The 25,208-nt window shown below is 37.2% G+C and overlaps 1 protein-coding gene across 1 annotated transcript in view; it reads left to right on the top strand.

The window, feature by feature from the left end:
• Nucleotides 1-25,208, top strand: part of ARHGEF7 (Rho guanine nucleotide exchange factor 7) — a 310,305-nt gene that overhangs the window by 206,106 nt on the left and 78,991 nt on the right. Inside the window, exon 13 of the mRNA XM_069094099.1 lies at nt 10,050-10,172. Coding sequence (XP_068950200.1) covers nt 10,050-10,172 — 123 coding nt within the window. The remainder of the gene's footprint in view (nt 1-10,049; nt 10,173-25,208) is intronic.

The following is a 25,208-nucleotide window of genomic DNA, read 5'->3' as shown; positions in this document are numbered from 1 at the left end:
TGTTTCCTAATATGAATATTGTCATCTCTATTATAGCTGAATAAACCAAGAGGCTTATCATTATTCAGATTCATATTATTGTTATTCATATAACCTCATAGAGCTTCTGTGACTTGCTTGAAGTCACGTGACTAATAAGTGACAGAGCTAGGATTTAGATCTAAAATTTGTAAATTCCAAATTCAGTGTGTTTTTCCGATGTGCCGAACTGCCTCAGATTTGAAGGAGAAGTTTTGGTATATAATTTTAAAGCAATTTCCTATAGACTGATCTGTATGCAATTTGGGAGTAAGAAAGAATTAACTTTTTTTAAAAAAAAATAGAGGTATGACTCTTGGTACTCCTATGTGGAGGAGACTGTAGGGGTGGTGCTAATTAGAGTAATAGGCAAAGACTTGGGACAGCTTGCAACACTTTGGGGACAAAAGATCTTCTAGAGCTTTAAAAAAATCTTCTATTTTATTATAACCAAATATTTTAGAGCAGATGGAGATATTGGCACGGTGACCTACTTGTTCCTTACACAAGAAATGGAGTTTCCTGACTCCAGGCATTTTCATTGACTTGTCCCCAGAGCCTAGAATTCATTCCCTTCTTATCTTTGTCTCCAGGCCTGATTCTCTTCAAATCTCACTTAAAAATCCTGCCTTTTAAGAAGAAGCCTTTCCCCATCTCACTCAATGCTGTTTCTTTCTCTATTGTTTACCATCCATTTAATCCCATTTCTTTTTTGGATATTGTAGTTTATGGATTGTCTCCTCTATTAGACTGTGAGCTTCTTGAGAGTAAGGAATGTTTTTTTGTTTGTTTTTGTTTTCTTAGTATCTCCAGTGCTTGATATTGTGCCCCGGCAGGCACTTAATAAATGCTAATTGACAGAATCATAAGATCATAGGGTTTGGAGCTGGGAGGTGCCTTTAAAGCAATTACTAGATGGCCTCTAAGGCCCCTCCTAGTTCTTAAGCAGTGATCATTTTGCTCACCTTACTTACTTTACAGCCCCAATTCCTGAGGTTTAAGAGGCTTGCCCAAGGTTGGTTGGTTGGTTATTGTTGTCAGCCTTTGTTGTTGAAGAGGACCAAAATGATTTTGCTCTGCTAGGGTCAAGTTTCACTGTGTCTGACTGTGGCTGATAGACCAGTGTGAGCTCAGAATAATGCTCTGCCACAGATTGGGCACAAAGAGAGTAGGTGAACGTTTGGGGTGGAGACTGTAATTTGCACATCCTGCCCAAGGTTACCTAGTTAGTAAACACATAGAAGGGCTTGAGAAGTCACTACCATCTATCAGATACAGCTAGATCATATAGTCCAAGTTATTACATGAAGTAACTTGTCTAGTCATTTGTTGATATTTATTTTCTTACATTCCTTCTTGTAAAAGGCATGCTGAGGGCCGTGGTATCCCTAAAATTTCAGTCAGCAATGAAAGTTTTAAACAGTGGAGATGGGGGAGTGGGGACCAGAGACAGACTCCTCTACAATGAAATCAAACACTGGCGATCACTAGGGTGTAGGTTCATAAAATTTAAAGTTAGAAAGGGCCTTAGGTAGTTCAAACCCCCCCCCCCCCTTATTTTACTGTTAAGGAAAATGAGGCTCATGGAAGTCGGTGGATTATGAGTTATACATGGCTGTACAGGTAGGAAATAATAGACTTAGAATTTTAACTGAGTTTCTCTGACATTGAAAATAGTTCATTTTCCTTTGTGCCATATTGCCTCTCACTATACAACACGGCTTAGTGTTAACAAGAATTATTTAGGGTTATCCATTTATGTTGTTAATCATATCCTTTATTAATTACATTGTATATTCTGTGGTAGCAGATGATTTTTATCAAGAAAATCTTAATTACCTCTATTAAACCATTGACATACTGCTGAACCTGAAAGGTTCCAGGATTTACTTTATTTTCACTTCTATAATAGCATAGTATGTGACACAATCATGTTCTAATGTCCTTTTGAATGGTGCATTTATTCTTTGAATAAGTGCTAAGTACCTTATAAAGGAAATTAAATAGACATGTTTTCTACTGTCTAGGGAGTTTATAATCAAAGGCATAATACAGATATTTAATTTATGGATTTTTAACATCAGCACAATGGGAAATATATTTGCCACAGTGTTAAGTCAAGAAGTTTTCATATCGCAGGGAATCATGACCACTCTGCAACTACTTTATGTAGAAGAGGGAACCTTAATTTATGCATTTTTGTGTCTGATGCAAGAAAAAATTGAGGATCTGCATTGACTCTATTTGGGATTCAGTTTTTGTAGAGAGATGATGGCCCAGAAAGAACATTGATTATAGCATCAGAAGATCTGTGTTCAAATCCTTAGTGTAGTAGTCATAATAGTAGTGCAACAAAGTGAAGCACAATAAATGCTTTTTGATTTTTGTACTTTTATCCATAGTACCTAACATGTAATAGGTACTTATAAACACCTGTTGATTAAATTATTTACTGACCATTATTCGTTACCTAATATAGAAGCATAATGATGTTGTGGTCAGTTTTATTCAGTTTAATATTTGACTTCGACTCTGTAAGACTTAAAGTATCAGTGAAGATGCTGATTTATACTGGGAGACAGGGAGGTTTCTCCTCTGGGAGTTCCTCATAGCAATTAAATCATGTCCAGGTTTTGCTCCTGTCCATAGCCATAATAAGATGAATTTCTGTGTTGGTTATTTCATGTTCAGAAGCCTTTTCCCAGCAATACAATGCAAGTCTCCACTAGAGTATCCTAGCTAGGCATGTTGTCACACTTCTATAGTCACTGATGTTGGGGAAGATGAGGCTGGTAGGTTGCTCGAGATCAATAGTTCTGAACTGCACTAAGCCTCAGACTGTTCAGGTGTCTGCGCTGTATGATCACAGTGTGGTCCACAAGAGTGGACAACCACTAGCCTGGCTAAATTGTTGTTCTTGTTCAGTCGTTTCAGTTGTGTCTGACTATTCATGACTCCGTTCCTTCTCTAACTCGTTTTACAGATAAGGAAACTGAGGCATACAGGTTAAGTGACTTGCTCAGGATCACACAGTAAGTGTCTGAGGCCACATTTGAACTCAGGAAGATGAACTCTAGCCACTGTGCCACCTAACTGCCACTAGACTGGGTAAGGTGGGACCAAATGGCTCAGACTGGAAAAATGGTGCCAGTTAAAGCTTCCATGATCAGTATTGGGTTTAGGGTCTGTATTCCAACCCTGGTCAGGATAGGGAGAGAGGAGACAGGAAGGAAAAATTAAAGTATGTGAATGACTGTATCTACTTAACAAATAATAGATATTAAAGTATTTTATAGGAATTATAGAATGTGATGAGTTATTGGTAAATTTAAGTTTTTTATTGACCACTTTTGGGGAAATTCTACTCCAACACAAGACTTTTGAGAGCATAAGAAGATTGTTGTTGGATTCATTGCATCAAATAATAATCATCATAATGTGATGTTAGAGGAGTAGTAAAAAAAATCTATACATGGAAGAAACTGTCATACTGTTTTGAATCATCCAGCTGCTTACTAGACATCTCTACCTGTATTCTATTTGTATCTCAAGATCAGTATGTTTAAAACATGGAACATCATGAAATCGAATTTTGGAGCTAAAAGGCACCCTGGCATTTATCAGGCCCATTTTTTACCAGTGGAGAAAATGAGGTGCACAGTAGTTATATGGCACCTGGTTGGTGACAGAGGCTGAGCTAGGACTTTGGCACCCAGACCTCTCATTCGGGGCTCTTTTCCTGCCATCAGGGTACACCCACACTTCTCTTGAATCTCTTATATCTGTTAATGGCACTACCATGTTTCTAGTCACCCAGGCTTGAAACTTGAATCACGTATGACTCCTCTGACCCTACATGTTCCAACATTTGTTATATCCTATCATCCCTACCTATGGAATATTTGACTCCTTTATTTCTCACCGCCACTTCTCTGTTTCAGGCTTTTTTTTTTTTTCTCACTCATGTGGCTGTTCTTTTGTAATATAGTCCCCAAGAGGCTCTCTGCTTTTAATCTTCCTCATCTCTAATTCAGTCTATGTACCACTGACATAACCATAGTATTCTTGATAAAGTGTAACCTTGAGATTTAATTCCATTTTACAACTTCATTTTGTACTGTGCAAAATAGTAATAATAATAATAATGATAATGTTGGTTAAAATAACTATCCAGCCTTTAGAAGGTGATAGGCACTGTGCTAAGCACATCACAGATACTCTCTCATTTTGTCCTCATGACATCCCTGGGAGGTAAGTATTATCCCCTTTTTACAGAGGAAACCAAATCCAGCAGGGGTTAGGTGACTTGTTCAAGGTTACACAGCCAGAAAGTGTTCTTATGCTATTTAAAAATGAATAGTCCTGACTCCTGGCCCAAGCCACTGAATTGGTCTGTATAATTATGTATTTACTAAATTAAGTTGAACACGTTGTAGAACATGGCTTGACATGAGCTATGGTATATCGAGTTTATTGTTTATGCTAGATAACCTCCAGAAGTCAGGAGCCATAACTTATTTGTCTTGGTATTTGTGCCTACTGTAGAGCCTTGTAGTCTTTAATATATAAGGAGATAGTTGTGATTGGTTTTTTTTTTTTTTTTTAAAGAGCATTGAATGGAGTGAAGGCCTGGGTTCCAGTTCTGTCTCTGCTCCATAGTAGCTGTTTTATTTTGAATAATCTCTTTGAGCCTTCTCTATAAAATGGAGATAATGATAATTTTATTGCATTCCTCATGGTTTTGAGAGTCAGAGAGACAATGTATATAAAGCATTTTGCAAAGTGTAAGATGATAATAAATGACATTACAATAGCATGTTTATTGAATTTGAGTCCTACTGAATATTTTTATGGAATTTATAGTTCTTTGTATGTTAAGGAACCAGTTTAGAATAGGATGTATTTGCTTCTCTGACATACTATTTCCTTTAGTGTAGTGGTCAGAAAATTAATGGAATGTCCTTTCATTTTGGATAAACCACTTATTAGAAGGGATAATCAGTTTTGCACTATTACAGCCAACAATAGCACTTATATATTAACAGCTTTTGTTGGATTTTGACAGACTTAATTATAGACTTGCATTTTCTGTGGATATAAAAATGTTGAACAAAAGCATTTTTGCTTGCTATATTATAGCCCTAGTTGGCATATTAAAATCAGAAATCCTTTGCTTAATAGCAAACAAGAGTTAGTAAATAAGCTTGATGTTTAGCTTTGAAAATAATCTTTGATTCACTATAACAGAATTAGACTGAGAAGTCTTGATTTCTGTGTCTGTGATGGAGGGAGCATTTTCCTATACTCAGCTTCGAGATTTATTAACAAGTGGCATAGTATGAAAATTAGGTTTTTTTGAAAGAATGATTTTTCCAGGATAAGTATACCTTATACCTTTAGTAGCTAAGGCTTGTAACCCTTCCTCCCTGAAGAATGGCTATAAATTAGGCAGTTTAAAAACCAATTTTAAAGGAAAACTTTTTTTTAAAAAAAGAATTAAGTACCTTTGTGCTTTATCATACTGAAAATAGTGAATTTAGTATAACTTTTTCTTGATATGAGGTCATCATTTATGAACAACAGTGCTTTTATTATTCTCTCTTTAGAAACTATTAAAGTCTATGAGGCTCTTTGTTTAAGTGACCCCATGCTTCTGTACATTTTTAGCTGTCAGCTGTCATTTCAGTCAGTCAACAAGCTTTTATGAAGTACTTATTTAGTTTGTGTCAGTCAGTGTCCTAAGGCTTGGGGGTTACAAAGAAAGGAAAAAACAGAACCTGTTCTCAAGGAACTCACATTCTAATGAGAGAGGCCACATATAAGGAACTAGGTACATATGAGATATATACTGTGTAAATAGAAGTCAGTTCCAGAGAGGAAAGCATTAGCAACTGGTGAGGAGAGAGGAGACTAGGAAAGACTTCCATAAGAAACTGTACATTGAGCTGAGTCTTGAAGGAAGTATAGGTGAGAAGGGAAAGCATTCTAGGCATGGGGGAAGCCAGTGTAAAGGTATAGATCCTGGAAATGGTGAGCCATGGTGAGGAATAACACAAGGGCCATCGTTGCTAGTACATTGAGGAAAGGCAGTGTTTGAGAAGGCTGGATAGGCAGGAGTGGACCAGGTTGTGAAAGGCTTCAAACCCCCAAATGGAAGAATTTATATTTGATCTTGGGGATTCTAGGGAGCAACTGAAGTTAATTGAATAGGAGGGATGATGAGACCTGTACTTTAAGAAGAGCAGTGTGACAGCTGAGTAGAAGATGTACCAGAGTGGGGACAGACTTGAAGAACAACCAGAAGATTATTACAGAAGTAGTCCAGGTGCGAGGTGATGACTTGCACTAGGGCACTGGAGAGTTAGAAGAGGAAGGGGTGCATATGAGGGATGTTCTGAAGATAGAAATGGCAAAGCCCAGGGACAGATCGAAAGTGTATGATGATTTAAGCGATGAGCCAATGATTACTGGGGAGGAGAGTGATACCATTTATAGTAGAGAAGACTGGAAGAAAGAGGAGAGGTTTTGAAGAAAGATAAGTTCTATTTTAGACATATTTAAGTTTAAGATTTCTAAGTGACATTTGGTGATGTGGACCTGTAGCTCAGATGGAGAATGACAGCTGTTGATCTGGCATTTATCAGCCAAAAAATGATAATAGATTGCATGGGAACTGTTGAGAACACCAGGTGAAAGGTTATAGAAGAAAAATGGGTGTTTTAGGACAGATCCTTGAAGATAGAGGGTTTGATATAAATGAAGAATCGGCAGAGGATACAGGAGTATCAGACTGGAAAGTGTTAAACCAAGAGAGTCCAGAGAAGGAGGAGATGATTAACGGTGTCAAATGCTAATTGACAGGTCAAGAAGGATGACTATTGAAGGGGAGGAAACATTAGACTTGACAGTTCTAGACAATGACAGGTCATTCATAACTTAGGTGAGTATTTGAATGATGGGGTCAGAATCAAAATTGCAGAGGATTTTGAAGAACGAAAGGAGAGGAATTTGAATTACTATAAACAGATTTCTTGCTTTTGGGGGGGGGAGGGCAATTGGGGTAAAGTGACTTGCCCAAGGTCACACAGCTAGTTTTTGTGTTAAGTGTCTGAGGCCTGATTTGAACTCAGGTCTTCCTGACTCCAGGGCCAGTGCTTTAAAACAGATTTCTTAAGGAGTTTAGTTTTGAAGAAGAGGAGAGCTATAAGATAACTAGCAGATGTAGTAGGATCAAATGGATTTTTTTAAATGAATGCAGAAGACATTAATATATTTGTAGAAAGAAGGGAGAGATTAAAGATATGAGAGGGGGAACAATCTGAAAATGACACAGGATGGGAACAAAGGAGCATGTAGAGATGACCTGGGCAAGGAAAGAACCATTTCTTCATCTCATGAGAGTGATGGGGAAAGATCTGAGATGGTGGAGTGAAATCAGTATTTTTGTTGAACTCTCCCAACGCACTCATCTCTAACAACTTAAAAGAGGGTGTCAAACTGTACTCCAGATGAGAAAAATAACAAAGAGTCAGAGTGAGTCATTTTTCCAGCTCAGAGCAGCTTAGGAAGACAGAGAGGTCTGTAGGTACTGGGGTTGGTGCTGACTGGGAGAATGGTACAGTAGAAGCTGTACCAGCTATGTGCTGCAGCAGCAACAGTTACAGGGAGAAGTGCCCAGGGAGAGTAAGGGGAAATGAACACCTGGTCAGAAAGAGATTCTAGAATGAAAAAAAAAATATAATGGGGTGGGGGTGGGGAAGTGAAATGAGGAAGCCTAACAGTACTGGCCCTCAAACTGTATTACCAAGTAGTAATCCTCAAAACAGTTTGGTAGGAGTTGACTAGGTGACATGGTAAATAGAGGGTCCTGGAGTCAGGAGGACCTGAGTTCAAATTCTGCCTTAGATACTGAACACACACACACATACAAAAAAAACTAGCCGGGTGACCTTGGGCAAGTCCCTTAACCCCAATTGCCTTCCAAAAAGCAAAAAAAACAAACCCCCCCCCCCCAAAAAAAAAAACCTCTCAGTTTGGTACTTGATAAAAAATAAGAGTGGTTGATTAATGGAATAGATTAGGTACACAACCATATGGAAGTAAGTTAGCATTGTAACCTGCTGTTTGATAAGCCTATAGATCCCAGCTACTGGGGTAAAAACTCACTACTGACAAAAATTATCGGAAAAATTAGAAAATAATTTGGCAGAATTTAGGCATAGAACAACATCTCACGCCATACACTAAGGTAAGTTCAAAATGGGTACATGATTTAGACCTGAAGGGTTGTATCTTGAACAAATTAGGGGAGCACAGAAGAAATTACTTATCAGTATGTATAGATGACCAAACAATATATAAAAAGGTCCACAGGAGGTGAAATGGATATTTTTGGTTGCATATGTTTTTGCATAAACAGTATAGCCATGATTAGAAGAAAAGCACGAAAATGGAGATTTTTCTAGTAAGTTTTTCTGATAAAGTTACAATCACTATACTTCTGGGAAAAATCTTTTGAATCACTAATAATTACAGAAATATGCTTTTAAACAGTTCATGCCAATCAAATTGACTAAGATGACAGAAAATAAAACCAACTTGCTGGAGGGGATGTGGGAAAATAAATGGACCAATGCGGTGTTGGTGGAGTTGTGAACTAGTCCATTCCTGAGAACAATTGGGAGCTATGCTCAAAGGGCTATAAAACTGTTTATACTCTTTGACTTAGTAATGCTGCTACTAGGTCTATGCTCCAAGGTGATAACAGAAAAATAAAAAGGAATCATGTGTACAAAAATATTTATAGTACCTCTTTTTGTGGTGGCAAAGAATTGGAAAATGAGGGGATGCCCATCAATTGTAGAATGGCTGGACAAGTTGTGGCATGATTGGGATGGAATACTATTGTGCTGTAAGAAATGAGAGGGGATGGTTTCAGAAATACCTGGGAAGATACATATGAATTGATGGCCAAGTCAAGTGAACAGAACCTGGAGAACAATCTACACAGTAATAGCAATATTTTAAGGGATAATCAGCTGTGAAGGACTTAGTGATCAGTGTAATGATCCCCCACAGCTTCAAAGGACTCATGATGTAAAACACTTATCTACATTGAGAGAAAGAACTGATGAACTCAGAGTTTAGTTTGAAGCATATTTTTCCTTTTATTTTTCTTTGCACAAACCCTTCCCCACCCCCAGCATGGCTAATTTGGAAGTGCGATTTGCATGACTTTATATATACATATATATATATATATATATATATATATATATATATATAATAGGTATCACATTTCTTGCCTTACTAATGGGTAAGGGAAGAAGTTGACAGGAAGGAGAGACTTTGGAACTGAAAATAAAAGTAAAGTAATACATATCAACTAAAAATGAGTGATAGAGGAAATGTGGTGCAAGATGTCTGAGTTTTGTGAGACAGGGAAAATAGGAGATGTAAGAAGGGGAGGAGAGAAGGAGGGTGTTGGACAGTGGCTTCAGTTTTTTGGCAAAGAATGAAGTGACACCTTTACCTTGAGAGGTTTGGGGAGGGAATATATGGGTGGCTTGAGGAGAGACAAGAAGATTTGGAATAATTGCTGTGGTGAGTGGGATAGTGTATTTCTGAGAAAAACCAGATAAATAGTAATAAGTTTATAAATATTTATAAATAAGTAATTATTTAATGCCACATTCTAAAGTAAGGCTTTGTGATAGTTATTTTCTTTAATATTTAGAAATCTTCCATGTTGAGAACTTTTTTTTTTCACATGGTTGAGATTACTGGTAGTTTAACTACTGGATAAATAGGAAATTTCTTAGTACTTTGTTTAATCAGTATTTCTGTGAGCATAATTATTTTATATTCAAACAATAATATGAATCAAATTCTGTGGTGCATTTTTTTTTATGTATAAGTTAAGATCAGATGAGAGCTTCTTGCCTAAATGTTAAGTTTTTACTGTTAAGCTTAAACCTTCTCTTTTGATTTTGAAACTTATGGTTATTTTATTCTATGTTGTTTATCTCTAGGTTGCCTGAAGCTCAGCAGAGAGTTGGAGGCTGCTTTCTAAATCTGATGCCTCAAATGAAAACTTTGTACCTTGCATACTGTGCCAATCACCCGTCAGCAGTAAATGTTCTCACAGAACACAGGTATGTAGTTTTCTAAGTTGAAGGCAATTAAGAATCCTTGGCTCTCTGACCCTATCCCTCCTGCCCCCAAACCAAGAAATTAAGTGTTATAAATGACATGTCTTTGGGATGCCTTGATAAATGGTACCCTTGGGTTTAAAGCTAGGAATAAACTATCTGGGAAGGTAGTTGAATTGGGTTAATTCAAGAATAGTGTTGTGGTAGAATGGGTAAAATTATCTTTAAAACTTTTTAAAAAGCTTATTTGTACTCCATTAATTGTATTTTACGAATCTTTTATGTAATATTTATATTCTCCAAAGATTTTTTGCTATATTCAGTTTTAGCTAATTAAATCTTTTCCTGTTGACATAAATCACATCTGAAATGATGGTTTACTTTTAATTGTCTCTCTCATTTTCTTTTTCTAGTCACTCTAGCATTCTCAGGCCACAGCTTCTCAAATAAATAAACTAGAAGGAATTTATTATTATTTAAAACAATCTTCAAAAAACGGAATTAAAAACTATTAATTGCCCAGGGGGATCATGGAGATGGTTTTATTTGTCAATTCGGATATTTTTTTAAACCAAGTTCAAATCATTTCCCTATGTGCATGATGGTTGTATATAACACATCTCTCTAATACCATAGTTCTATAAGGTGGTATTTATGTCTTTGCCCATTTTAGCATTATAGTAGGGTTTTATTGGAATCATCTTTGGTAAGGAAGCAAAGTGCTTAAATTATACTCTTGTGATCTGAAATGTACACAGTTATTTTGGTGTCTTTTTCAGGATTCTGTGATAAAACAAACAATGCATTTTTTAAAGGCTTGTGTTATAGAACTCTGCTAGGCATCTAGAAGTTACAAAATTTGAGTAATGTGTAATCTCTGTCCTAAAGAAGATTGTGGTACGTATGTAGATATGACAACAAAACAAAGGGCTTTGGGATATCTGAGGGGGAAAGCTGTTGTTACATGGCAGAATGGGGGTAGAGGCAGGGTACCCTATATTTCATTTAAGAATAATCTATCCTGGGGCAGCTAGGTGGCACAGTGAATAGAGCACCACCCCTGGAGTCAGGAGGACCTGAGTTCAAATCCAGCCTCAGACACTTAACACTTATAAGCCGTGTGAACCCCAATTTCCCTGCCTTCCCCCTTCCAAAAAGCAAAAAACAAAAAAACCCCAAAATAATCTATCTTTAAAAATAACTACAACGAATCCTTTTCTATGATCCTCATATTTAAGGAACTAGAGCAACTTCTGCTAACACCATCAGAAAGAATCCTTTCCCTCACCCATCAGGACCCATAACTATCAGAGAACCCTCAGCTCAGGATCAGCTTTCTCCCTGGAACCCTTCACTCACTGCCTCTTATTTAACTGCTTCATTTTTACAGATGAGTAACTGAGAGCCAAAGAGAAGTGATTTGCCCAAGATCTGAGGGAAAGAGCCAAGATTCAAACTCAGATACTTTAACTCCCAAGTTCAGTACACCTTCCACTGAACCATACCAGTTGAACAGAATTGAGTGAAGAGATGACAAAATAGAGGAGGATTAGAGAGAGATAGGAGATGCAGGAGATTCTGGGATTTCTGAAACAAAGGGAGGAAAGCATATGGAAGAGGGGCTTGTGCCATATGAAGAGTATAAAATTCTACAAAGAAATAATGGGGGGGGGGTGGAAAATTAAAAAAAGTGTAACAACAACATTGTTTTTTGTTATTAGTAACCTCTGAAGAGCTAGGTTCAGCAGAATGGTAGAGAAAGAAGCCTTATTGCAGGAGATTGAGAAGAAAGTGGGTGGTAGAGGAGTAGAGGCATTTGGGAATCAGTAGCTTTTTTGATGTTCATTAGTGAAGGGTAGGAGTCAGGATGTTAGGTAGCTCAATCATGAGAATTTAAAAAAAAAGTATAATGGGCCTTGGTCCAGATTAAGGCAAACTGGAGCATGATTGTAGGTGAAAGGGAAGGAGAGAGTGGATTAAAGATGTATGGGAGTTGTGTTTGGGGGCTAGGAGTGGGAATGATCATTATAACACAGAATTGATGGAGACAGTAGAGAATGAGATCAAAGGGGTGGATAGAGGAATTGGAAGAAAAGGAAGAGAGGAGAGGATCAAACTCAGATGGTCCTGAGAAAGTGAGTGGGGAAGTTGAAGGAACACTTATTGGCTACCCCAGTTTTCTAATGAAGTATGAGGCCAAATTATTTGCAATAAGTGTGTGTGTGTGTGTGTGTGTGTGTGTGTGTGTGAGGATGTGGTTATGAATTTAAGGAAGGAAGAAAAAATAGAGTAAAAGAACTGTCAGGCAGCAGTGAGGTGAAAATAGATATTTTCATTAAAAAAGACCTCCCTGAAACTCTGGCTCCAACTGGGAAATAAATGGAAGATGCTTCTTTCTCAAAGTTCTTGAAGGTGAACTGGAATATTCCAGTGAGTCATCCTAGAGTTCACTCTAATTGGGGCAGATAATACTTGTAGGAGTGGCCAACTGTAGGGCAGATGGAAAGGCCCAGAGGCCCCAAAGGTTCAGCTACAAGTCCTTGGGATGTTTGGTGGTCTGTATTCCCCTGAAGAAGCAGCCCAGTGTCCTTGGGAGGGGCTGAGTGCGTCAAAGGGTCAGTGTAGAGGTGATTCTTGATTCCCTCTGACAGGGTTGAGGATGATAATTCGGTGTCTAGCCAGGACGGGAAAAGGGAAAGGAACGATGCCAGGGAAGATTAGTGTGGACATTGAGTTGAGGATGATGGGAGAAATAAGCCTCTAGATTTCCAACTATGATGTTCAGTTGCCCTGGTATAGGATGTGAAGCAGGCTGCCAGTAGTGGCCTATGCTAAGGGCCAGTTCCAGCTGAAGCCCATGGAGGGGAGAGTGGAAAAAGGAACAGAGGAAAATGTGTACCAGGTATCCCCAGTCAGAATTTGGAAGGCAGTTTTCTCCTAGAAACAAAGCTGTATAGTGGTTAGATTAGATAATATTATCAGTACTGGGGTTCAGCTAAATTTTGGGTAAATTAGCTTTTATGTGCTATCATGGAACCCATAACCACCAAGAGTAATGTTATTTGTATGAGAAGATGCATTATTTTGTCTCTCTGCATCATCAGGGTATGAGGGGATTGAGGTGCTAGTGAGACATTGAGTTGTTGGAAAACAGCAATTGGACATGTGGTGTAGGAACTCAGGAGAGACTGGGGTTGCATCTGTAGATTTGGGAGACATCTGCATAGGGGTGACAAAGTCATGGAATTAGATGAGATCAACAAGGAAAATCATGTAAGGAAGAGAAGAGGACAGTGTTTCGGATGTATGCCTTTGGGATATAGCACTCAGGTCAGTGACAGTGTCATTATTTTCCTATGGAACCTGTTATAAATAGGATTATCATTGCCAGCAGCAGTAATGTTAACAATAATAGCTTACATTTGTGTAACAACTTTTCAAATGCTTTTCTGTATTATTTTGATGCTTCAACAGATTTGTGATTTCATTGATGCTGATATACTGCCAGTGAAAGTGGTAGTTCAGCTGAGATCTTCACAGGTGTTATATTTAATAAGTTGTTGTTTTAGTATGTTTTGTTATTGTTTTAAACATGTTTTATGGACACCTTTTTATTGATACCCTCAGTGGTTTCTATGCACAATCTAGCATTTCACATACATCCAGACCATAGTGAAATGTATCTAACTAGAAGCTGTGCTGAGCTGAGCCATCTACAAGAATCGCCTTGTCTGTTATAGACTATGCAAAGAAATAAAGTACTTCTGTGAACTTTAGGAGCCTCTTTGGGGCAGGTGGTGCAGTAATAAGCAGGGTCCCAGAATTGGATCTCACAATCTCTAAACTACATAAAACACAATTTTATGTACCCTTCTTATAACTTTACCAGTATTTCTATGGCAAAGCATATTCCTGGCACCCGACTTCTAACTTGGAGATAAACTTTTGAAACATGGTCCATTAGGGACTGACTGCACATTATTGTTTGATTTCATAGGGTTACTTGGGAGTAAGAACTAGATTTTTATCTTACCTCTAATTTCAGATTTCATTAGACTTTCACCTACTTTGATTCTAGTTCATTGTTTTGAAATTTTTACTGAGTTCTGGTGGATGGAGAACTGAGATGAGAATTTAGAAATTTTAATTTTTGGCTGTCACTTCATTTTATGACTTCAGGCAAATTACTTAACCCTTTCACTCTATTAGAAAGTTTTATGGCCTTTCTTTGAAAAGATGTTGTGTTGATTAATTAATTGATGCCTATGAATTGAAACCTTTAAGGGTTTATTTTTTTTTCTGATGAAGGCCTGCTATGAAACATCAGAGAATTTTTATTGTTAGTATTTGTTACATTGCTCCAAAGCATCTTATGATCTCACTTCTCAACAATCCTCTTTCTGTCATATGTTGGACAGGATGTTGCCATTTCTTGCCAGATTCCCCAGGTTCTGACTGATCCAGTCACACTAAGTATCAAAGCTTTTGTTTTATTCCCAGTGCTTTGAGTGGTTTTGTAAGTGAATGATGATGACCTCATATCTCATATCTGCTTGTTGAGTTACTACTTGGATTTGATAATTTTATTTCATTGAGTTTATTATTGAATTAATTTACTGAATTTGGTAAAAAAAAAAAACCTTTTAATTCCTACTATAGATTGTACATTTATGGAATGACCTATATTATCTCCAAATAGAAGAGGGGAAAACATTTGTTTCTGGTGGGTGAAAATTTCTAGTATTGTGTGTTTTGATGATACTGTAATATGTTCTCACATAGCTGCAAAATAAATATTCCTAAAGCACAGATCAGACCACGACACTCCCTTTCTCAAGAAACTACTGTGGCTCACTGTAACCTTTATTCAGTCAATCTGCTTGCATTTATTAAGCATCTTATGTGTGCTAGATACTTATAAGCTCTGAGATACAAAGAAAGGGAAATATTCTGTTCTTGCTTTTTGAGAAGTTCACAGTTGAGGGAGGAGACAAAATACAAGCAATTGGAGTATATACAGAAACTGCACATACGGGATAAATTAAGACTAGTATCAGAAGGAGGGCACTAAGACTAAGAAACTAGAAAAGATTTCTTGCAGATGGGATTTTAGCAGAGACATGAAGGAAGCTAGGAAAATTAAGAGTCAGGAATGAGGAAGGAGAAGATTCTGAGTATGGGGACTGGGGAGGGGGACAGCAAGTGAACATGCTTGATGTCTTGTTTGTGGAACATCCAAGAGGCAAGTGTGTCTGAATTACAGAGTACCTAAAGGGGGGGTTAGGTGTAAGAAATTGGAAAGGTTATCAGGAACTTTGAAAACCAATTAGAGAATTCTATTATTTTATCCTGAAGGTAAACAGGAAGCCACTAGCGTTTATTAATTGGTGGGTGAATGGGAGGTGATATGATTAGAGCTACGTTTTAGGAAAATCACTTAGATAGTGGAGTGGGAAGAGAGACTTGAGACAGGGAGACCAGCTATTATGGTACTGTAATAGTCCAGGAGTGAGGTAAGGTGATGAGGGCCTGCACCAGGGTGCTGGCAATGTCAAAGGAGAGAAGTGGATATGTACAAGAGGTGTAATGAAGGTAGAAATGGTAAGACTTGACGACCACTGTTTGGATACGGGGACATGAGAGAGTTAAGAGTTGAAGATGACACCAAAGTTGTAGCCTAGGGAACTGGGAGTGGGTGTAGTCCTTGACAGTACTGGAGAAATTAGGTAGAGAAGAAGGTTTTGGGGACAAGATAGAATTCAGTTTTAGACATGTTAAATTTAAGATGTCTAGGGGACATCCAGTTCCAGATGTCTATGAGGCCGTTAGAAATTTGAAACTGGGAGTTGGGAGAGAGGTTAGGTCTGAATAAGTAGATCTGAGAGTTATCCGCAAAGAGACGGTAATAATAATTGAACCTATGGGATTTGATATCACTGAACAAAGTAGTATAGAGGGAGAAAGGGGCTCAGGACAGAACCTTGATGGACACTCAGTGTTCTTAGTGGGCATGGTGTGCATGAAGATATAGCAAAAGAAACAGAAGGAATGGCCCAACAGGTAGGAGGAAAAGTAGGAAAACTTAGACAATTTAGAGAGAAGAGAGTGTCAAGGGGGAGAGGGTGATAGCATAAGAGGCTGTAGAGAAGTCAAGAAGGATAAGGAATGAGAAGAGACTTAGGAATTGGTTTGTAAGAGCCACTGGGGTGAGTGGGAGACTCAATCAATAGGGAGATATAACAGGTTTGCCTTGCCACAGTAGAGATTATATATAACATAAATTTGTAGTGAACCCAGTCAGCAAAGTTTGGTGATTTTTCTGCAGCTTCATTCAGCAGCATGTAAGTAGGAGTAAAAGCAGTGGATGGTGGGAGAAATCAGAGGCCAGGGTTGTGGCAGAGCAAAGATCTTTGGTTGGATAAAGGGGCAAAGGACTTGAGAGAAGAGGCAGCGTATGGTTGAATTGATTTACCTTGGGTTCAGATTGGAAAGAACTGAGGAGGGGAGATGTTGGAGGTCAAAGTGAGAATGAAAATACAAATTCCTTGTACTGGTATTTAAATCATCCCAATACCTAGCACATGGTAAGAGTTTAATAAAAGTTTATTAGTTAATTCTGCAATATGGCTGCCACCTATCCTTCCAAGTTCAATTAAAACATTCCGTCTTCCATAAAAACTTGCTTACTAGTTGTTGCTGAAACTAGGTGGTGCTAGATGGTGCAGTGGATGGGGTGGTGGGTCAGAAGACAGGAGGACCAAGTTCAAATGCAGCCTCAGACATTCTGTGTGCCCTTTATCTCTGTTTGCCTCAGTTTGCTCTTCTGTGAAATAGGAATAAAAGTAGTGCCAACCTTTAATAGTTGTTGTGAGGATCCTGTGAGATGACATTTGGAAAGCAGTTCTTCTGTTGCTTGGTGCAGAGTAAGCACTATGTAAATGTTAGTTATCATTATTTTACTTATCATTACTCCATTTCCTATTGTTTTGCCTTTTGAAAATGTTGTCTCTCATGCCTAAGAGGAAATTCCTCTGTCACTTAAAATTTGTAATACTTTCTCCCACCTTACTTAATTCTGTTCATGTACTTCACTTTCTCAAACACCCTACCCTCAGGAAAATGTAAGTTACTTGAGGGCTGAGTTTTTGTCTTTACACTTCCAGTCTCCTGTCCTCAGAAGCTAACAGAGTGGCTTACACTTGGCTGGTGCTTAAAAAATGTTTTGGAGTTAGTTGGATTGATTCCCATAAATATCTTGGAGTTGCTTGTGACTTTTCTCTGATAATGATTAGGTTGTATTGCAAATCTTTTGAATTCTACCAAACTATCTGAGGCAGAATAATTATAAGGTCTCTAAATTATTGATTTACATTTCATAGAAAGAGTTTCAACCTGGGAAAGCTGGCAGCAATATACTTTATCCAAAATAAAAGATCTAATTCCTGGTTTTGATACTTTTGTTTGTTATTGTATAAATCATAAAAATCCTTCAATATCTAATTCCAGGTGCATTTGAAACAGTAATTTAACGTTATTTGATTCAAATACACAAATTTAACATTATCGCTTAGAGCTTTATGCTATATTCACCATTGTCAATTTGACATTTTTTTGTGACTTTGATAATTTTCATGGCATGTTAGACTGGAAAAATTAGAAACATTATAATATAAATGTTATATTTTATTGACAGCTGTGCAGTATAGGTTTAATTTCATAATGTAAGAAATTTATTCAGGATAAATTTATCTATAGACTGTATGCAGTGATTTAACTTCTATCAACTAATAGCTCAGTAAGGATTTATTTAACACTTAGTATGTCTAGCTATGCTGTAATGGGTGATTTAAAAATATGGGGCATAGTATTTGCCCGCTTATAGCAAGGGGTGCGATGAAATGAGGGAATAGCAATAGAAAGGGAACTGGTCAAAAGACCTAAATTATTATTCCTGTCTCTCCAACTCTCCCAGAATGAAACAAGGTCCTGATCTTCTTGAGGCTAAAAGACTTGGTATTTATTCTGTTTGTTTGTTTGTTTATATTACCGTAGTTCTTGGTCATAGTAGATCTTAATAAATATTTGTTTAGAGTAAAGAGACTTAAAGGTTACCTACCAAGGCTTACAGAGAAAGCAAGGATTTTAAGAGTGACTATGGCTATTCGTTGCATCTATGGTGGTGAAATATAATCCATTAACTCCACTTTTAAAAATATTTTTTGAATGTATAAATTGAGAGTGTTTTTGGTCCAGACCAGGCAGACTGGGGGTCTGTCTAGAGCCTATCTCTAGGACAAGAAGAGGGTGAAGGAGATCACTCAGAGGAAATTTGTGTTGTAGAGGCCATGAGGGTCTGCCTTGATTAAGGCCAAAGGACTGCAGAGAGATAATAAAGCTGTGTGGGAAGATTCCAGGACTTGACAAACCACTTCCCTTTCTGAGCCTCAGTTTCCTCATCTATAACTTGGGGAGATTGGACTAGATGATGGGGCTCTGAGATTCTTTCTAGCTCTAGTTCCGATGATTCTCCAAACCTTCTCTGCTCATGTCCTTTCTCCTTCCTCCTCTCCTGGAGCTCAGCAGCATTGTTTCTTCATTCTTCATGCGGCATGTTTCTCAAGATCACCATCTTGATAGTTCTCTTCAGACATATTCTACTCTGTCCTCTAGAATGTAAGCTTCTTGAGAGCAAGAGCTGTTTCATCTTTTCAGTGCCTAGCACACAGTGGATACTTTATAAATACTGGTTCAATCGAATTATTAATGTCCCACCTGAGAAATGTTGCTGAGAACTGGATATATTCATTCAAACATGACCTGACAAGTGTAGAGTTCAGGAAGATTATCACCTCCTAGGTTTGGGATGTTATATTGCTTTTTAAATAGCTGTATTTTGACTGCCTTATCACACAGAAGAATCACTTTGTATGCAGTCCATTAAAATCCTAGGTCTTTTTCACATGAACTGTTTCTGTGTTCAGATGTTTCAGAAATACTAATTCAGATTATCTAACTATGTGTTAAACACACCACATAGTGCTCTCAGGGATTTTACAGGAGAGAGAGAGAGAGATAGATTTGTGTGTGTGTGTGTGTGTATACACACATACATTTATGTATGTCTATGTATACGTTTATGCATGTATATATATGCACTCTGCCATCTTGTGTTAAACTAATGTGTGTGTATATAGTGTTTTAATACAAGGTAGTAGAGTGTGCATATGTATATGTAGACATATGCACTTGTCTATACACACATGTATGTATACATGGTTCAATACAAGGTGGTAGAGTGTGAGTGATGGGGCAAAAACAGATGATGACACATGTCCTTGGGATAATATGGAGGAAACACTTTAAGTTTGAGGGAGAATGTTGGTTAAAGAGTATGTTCTTGAGGAGATAAGGTAGGATAGCATGACATACTACTAGAAATGGAGGTTGGAACCAGTGAAGTTTGATAACTTATACAGGTTTACACAGAGCCAGAATTTTAATCTAGGCATTTAATTAAATTTAAAATTGTTTTAGATTAAGTGTTTATTCCATTGCTATAAGCTGCCTTCCTAAGGTTCCTGTTGTTTTAGCCTTTGATTGTGGGCAGCAGTTAAAAGAGGACCAGTGAAAATTTTGTGATATAAATATCACCTTTGTATGCATTTTTATTCAGAATATCTAATGTATATCCGTAGTCCTTGCTTGGAAATTTATCAAGCCAAGCCACTAGTTTTTAAACAAATAAATGCATGGAAGATAGTATTTAATTATCCTTTGCTTGGTAAGAGAATCAGGTTTGATTAACTCATGCAGTTATTTAATATAATTATACATTAATAACATTTAATATTCTTTAGAGTTGCAGTATGATATAGTAGATAGAGGGTGGACCTCAAAGCCAAGAAGGCCTACATTCAAGTCCACCCTCTGACACATTCCAACTGTTTGGCCTTGGGCAAAGCCCTTGACCTCTTTTTTTTTTTTTTAAGCAATCCAGGTTAAGTAACTTGCTCAAGGTTACACAGCCAGCTTTTCTGGGTGTGGTGCTGAGTATCTGAGCCCAGATTTGATCCCCAGGTCATCCCGACCTGGAGCTGGTGCTCTTACTCACTGTGCTACCTGGCCGCCCCTAAGCAATTGGGGTTAAGTAACTTGCTCAAGGTTACACGTCCAGGTGTTTCTGGGTGGGTGTTAAGTGTCTGAGCCTGGGATTCGATCTCCAGGTCTTCTCAACACTGGAGCCGGTGCTCTTGTTCTCTGTGCTACCTGGCTGCCCCCCCCCCCCCCCCCCAATGCACTTTCATAGGATCGTGGCTCTAGAGCAGTACAGCACCTCAGAGGCCATTTAGTTCCATTTCTTTATTTTTACAGACAAGGAAACAAGAAGGTTTAATAATTGTTCAAGGTCGCCCTGTAAATACACATCAGAAGGGAGAATTTGATCATAGGTCCTCAGACTGTAGAGAGACCCAGTGCTTTTTCTGCTGTGCTGTGTTGCCTCCACTCTAGAAGTATGAAAAAGGGTAATCTGATTTTTGTTTGATTAATGAACAGTCTTTACCAAACTTGTTAGCAGAGATTATAAAAGTTCTAGAGCATGTTGTAGTTCTGAAGGAAATTTTAGGTTTAACTCTGTTTTTAGCCAGTAGTCAAGGATTTCTCTTTCATTAAGAGAGGAAGTGTTTTCCTCTGGCTTTTCTTTCTCTCCTGATTATCTTCTTTTTTCTTGTTTCCAACATTTTTGATATTCTTAAAATCCTTTCATGTCAAATAAGCATTTGGGGGCAGCTAGGTAGCACAGTGAATAGAGCACCGGCCCTGGAGTCAGTAGGACCTGAGTTCAAATGCTGCCTCAGACACTTAACACAAAACTAGCCGTGTGACCTTGGGCAAGTCACTTAACGCCAATTACCCTCCAAAAAGAAAAAAAATAAGCATTTGAAGGAAAATTACATACCCTCCCCCTTTAGTTTTCTTAATCTTGTGCATATTGCTAACTCAGAATAGTCTGTAATAAAAGTCAAATGCTTTAATGTAATATGATTATTAAATGAGGCAGAGGTGAAAGTAAAGGCATTCATTCCTCATTGGTTCTGTTTGTATTTAAGTTATTTTATATTTTTGTTTGCTTGCTCTTTGTATACTCTGATGACATTCCAAAATTTTACTTGGATGAATGAACCTTTATAAAATGCAAAATGCAACACATGTTTTAAGAATTTATCTAGTTAAATATTTTTAAAAGCAGTTTTCTAAATACTTATGATGTTGGCTTTCTTCATATGCCTCAAGGTAGAATTTTTAATACTTTGAAAAAATCTTTTCTTTCTCCATATTGCTATTATTATTTCCCTAATAGCAAATGTTAAGTACTTGGAAAGATATTTCCAAAAATGGTTCCCAAGTTTTTGCATTGCAACTGTCATGGAGGGGCATGCCTATGAAATGATACTGTCTGTATGTTTTAAAAATATATGAAATGTAATGCCTGAGAATCTCTGATAATAAGGCTTTTTGGGGTCAGGGTAGGTGTCACGAGGAATTCTCTGCCTGTAGAAATAAGGGATCGAGTCCTTTTAAAAGATAGAGTTATCCCATAATGCCTTTAGAAAACCCATTAGTCATATGGTTGGAGTGAACTGATAAGAGATAGCAAAGCATTTTCAAGGCAGTTAAAGTCTCTCTGTATGAGACATAAGTAAGTTTGTTCTCCATGTGATACAGAAGTAGATTGCCTATTTAAGCATAGGTAAAAAGAAAATTCTAGATCGTTTTGTCTCTCCTTTCAGAAGTATTGAATTTTTCAACAAATTTAAGAAAATGTGTACTACTCTCCAAATACATTTTCAAAGTGAGTCCTATAGGATCAGGAAATAGGAGAAACCATACATGCTTCCTGTTTCCTCAGAGTTTTAAAAGGATATTGATAACTTACCCTAGCTACTTCTGCTACTATGGACCTTTTTTTAATAATTGTCAGTCTGCATTTTACTTTTCATTAAGTTACCCTGTGGGTAAGCAGAAACATGAGGAGAGAGAGTCTTTATCATTAAGAAGTTGGCAATCTGATTCTTCTATAAAACATTTCCTAATCTTTTTAGTAGTCGTGCTGCTTTCAGTGGAGTTATGACTAAGTAGCAGTAGTCCCTTATTTAAGAAGTTATTAAAATAGAGAAAGAATCAATGCTTTAGAAAGTTAAGGTAAAAGCTACATATTGACCTTTTTGGCAAAATTCCTTATTGAAATCTGAGGATAAATTCACAAGCCTTTTAGGGCAAAGATATTATCTAATGACTGTTGATTGAATTGATTTGCCTAAATGTTTCTGCAGCATTCTACTGTGATTCATATTATAGGGTAAAAGTTAATACTGGAGATTTAAGATAAAAGATACATTAAGGATTTTTTTGTTTGTTTGTTTTTTGTGTGTGAAAGTAACTTGATGTCCCTGAAACTCTGAGTTGGCTTCCTAGGAATAGCAGAAAGAAATCTGAAGTGTAGGAATCAGGAGTTCCTTGCTCTGCTACTTGATAGCCATATGATGCTAGTTAAGTCACTAACACTCTGAATATCAGTGACCTCATTTTAAAAAATGAACAAGTTGTCTCCTAGAGTTATTGGGAGGATCAAATGAGATAGAGTACTCTGTGATACAACTTCACTTCAATTTCATGATCTGTAAAATGTGGATAATAATAGTGCCTGTCTCACAGGATTGGTGTAAGGATCAAGTAAGATAATGTATATAAAGTTATTGTTAAATCAAAAAGCACTGTATAAATATTAGGTATTGTTATTAGCATCATAGAAATTATTTCATTAGGGTAGAAGTCTGAATGATGAAAAATACATGTCCCTTTCTTTATCAGCAGGAGCAGAAAGTTGATTTATCTGTATTATCCTTTGCTTTCAGTATCCGTATCTTTCAGTAGCATCTAGAGCTGGAAGGGACCTCACAGAGATGTCAATTCAATCCACTCCTGTCATTTTATTGATGAGGAAACTGAGGCCAAGAGATTAAGTTATTTGCTCAGTGTCACGCACCTGTAGCAAAGCTGGATTCAAATTCAGGTCCTGTGAATTCAGATTTAACACTTTTTTGCATTGTGAATGAATATATGTGTTGAGGTAGTGAAGTAAAGCAAAAAAACTTTTTGAGACACTGTTTTGAGTCAGGTAAAATAAACTCAGTGGTCATAAAAATGAATTCACTGAGTAAAGAGTAACAGAGGAAGAAAAAAAACTAATAATCACGTGTTACAATTTATAAGGCATTTAATTTCTTTAGTTCAACTATTTTAATTTATACCTATTTGAAAGACTACTCATGCTCCATGTAATTTTTATCTTTTCTGAGAATGTGTTCCTTTCCATGCCTAGTTTTTAATAAACTAGGTAGTTTAAAGCTAATCATTCTTTTTTGATGTATTAATTATGAAATGCCATTGTCTCTGAGGTAGAATTAAAATCACCATTTTAGTTTATTTCCCACCCTTCTCACCTTCATTGTTCTTTGCATCAAGTAGGTCTTAAAGAAAAAAAAATTCACCTGTATACTAGGACAGAAACAACCTGAAAAATCATCCAAAAGGCAATTTCCGTATTCTTAGAATTTGTATTGTAAGTCAGTTTGTTTTTAGTAAGTTTGATTCAATTTGAATAGAATCAAGTAGTGTAAGTGTTCAACAGGTATTCTAGATGGGGCTTCCTGTTATTAAAAAAAGCTAAGATTTTCTTTTGCCATGCTCTCACCCTCCTTTGCCCCCAACTGGATTCAAAGAACTTGTATTCAAATTCCACCTCTGAGCCTTATTTCCTGTGTGACATAGTGGGCAAGCTAGTTAACCTCCCTGGAACTCAGCTTCCTTACATGCAAAGTGAGAGGGGCAGGACTAGATGGTTTTTGAAGTCCCTCTCAGAACTTTAGGGATTTTTCTCTCATTATATCAGCGAGTCTTATATCAACTAGTCATGTCAATCACTAGATATTTATTAAACGTCTACTATGTGCTAAGCATCATTTATTTTTGGGCTGAGTGGAAGAATCCAACCAGTCATTCTAAGTATTATCAAATTTGAGATTCTAAAAATAAATTGAGACCTGCAGAACTATTTAAAAATTTTAAAATGTTAAAGCACTTTGAGAAGCAAATGAGTATCCTAAAATATTATTCTTATGTATAATTTGGCAGATTATAAAATAACATAAAGAATGTGTGCAATTATAGAGTACTAGAACTTACTTTATATAGTAATTTCTGGTTACAAAGTACTTTCTTATATGTTATCTCTTTATAACTTCATAATAGCTATGTGATATAGGCAGGACAGTATTATCATCCTTGCTTTTACAGCTGGGAAAATAGAATCAGAGAGGTTGTGAGTTATCTAAGGCTATACAGCAAATTACGGAACAGAACTTTGGGTATTTTATAGCCTAATAAGAAATACCATTTGTATGAAATTTCCATGTAAGAACATCATAGTGTTTCTAGTGATTAAAAAAAAATTAATCAGAAGCACTTAAGTACCTGCTATGAGCCAGACTGTGCACAGAGAATAAAGACAAAAGTAAACCTCTGTCATCAAGGAGTTTACAGTCTGGTAGGATTAGAGAGTGTGTGTGTATTTTATATGTGAACTGTCTACTTTTTTATGTGTAACAGAAGTACCTAGTTCAGTGTTCCTGACTCTTACTGGACTTGAACACAGGTTTTGAGACTGGTTGTGGGTATATCTGCCATGCGGTCTCCTAATCTGCATTGGTAGAGGGAGTTTTTTTCTTCACTAGGTTTTCCTACACAAGTGAAACCTCAGATCTGGAGCAGTATAACAGCACACAACAACTGCTATTCCTTTGTTGCTGTTCAACAACACATTTCTTCACAGAAACACTGTAATGAGAAACTGAGACTCAGACCTTAAGTGGTTTGTCTGTAGTCTTAGTAAGGAGAAGATGGCAGAATGGATAGAACACAGAACTTGGGGTCAGAGAAAGACTCTGAGTTCAAATCCTGGTTCAGGCTCTCAGTAATTTT

Source organism: Petaurus breviceps, unplaced genomic scaffold (assembly GCF_028583685.1).
Source record: "Petaurus breviceps papuanus isolate PSGF00001 unplaced genomic scaffold, PetGlider_PUasm1.0 214, whole genome shotgun sequence".
In the NCBI taxonomy this organism is placed as follows: domain Eukaryota; kingdom Metazoa; phylum Chordata; class Mammalia; order Diprotodontia; family Petauridae; genus Petaurus; species Petaurus breviceps.
This window is presented reverse-complemented; position numbering and strand designations above follow the sequence as displayed.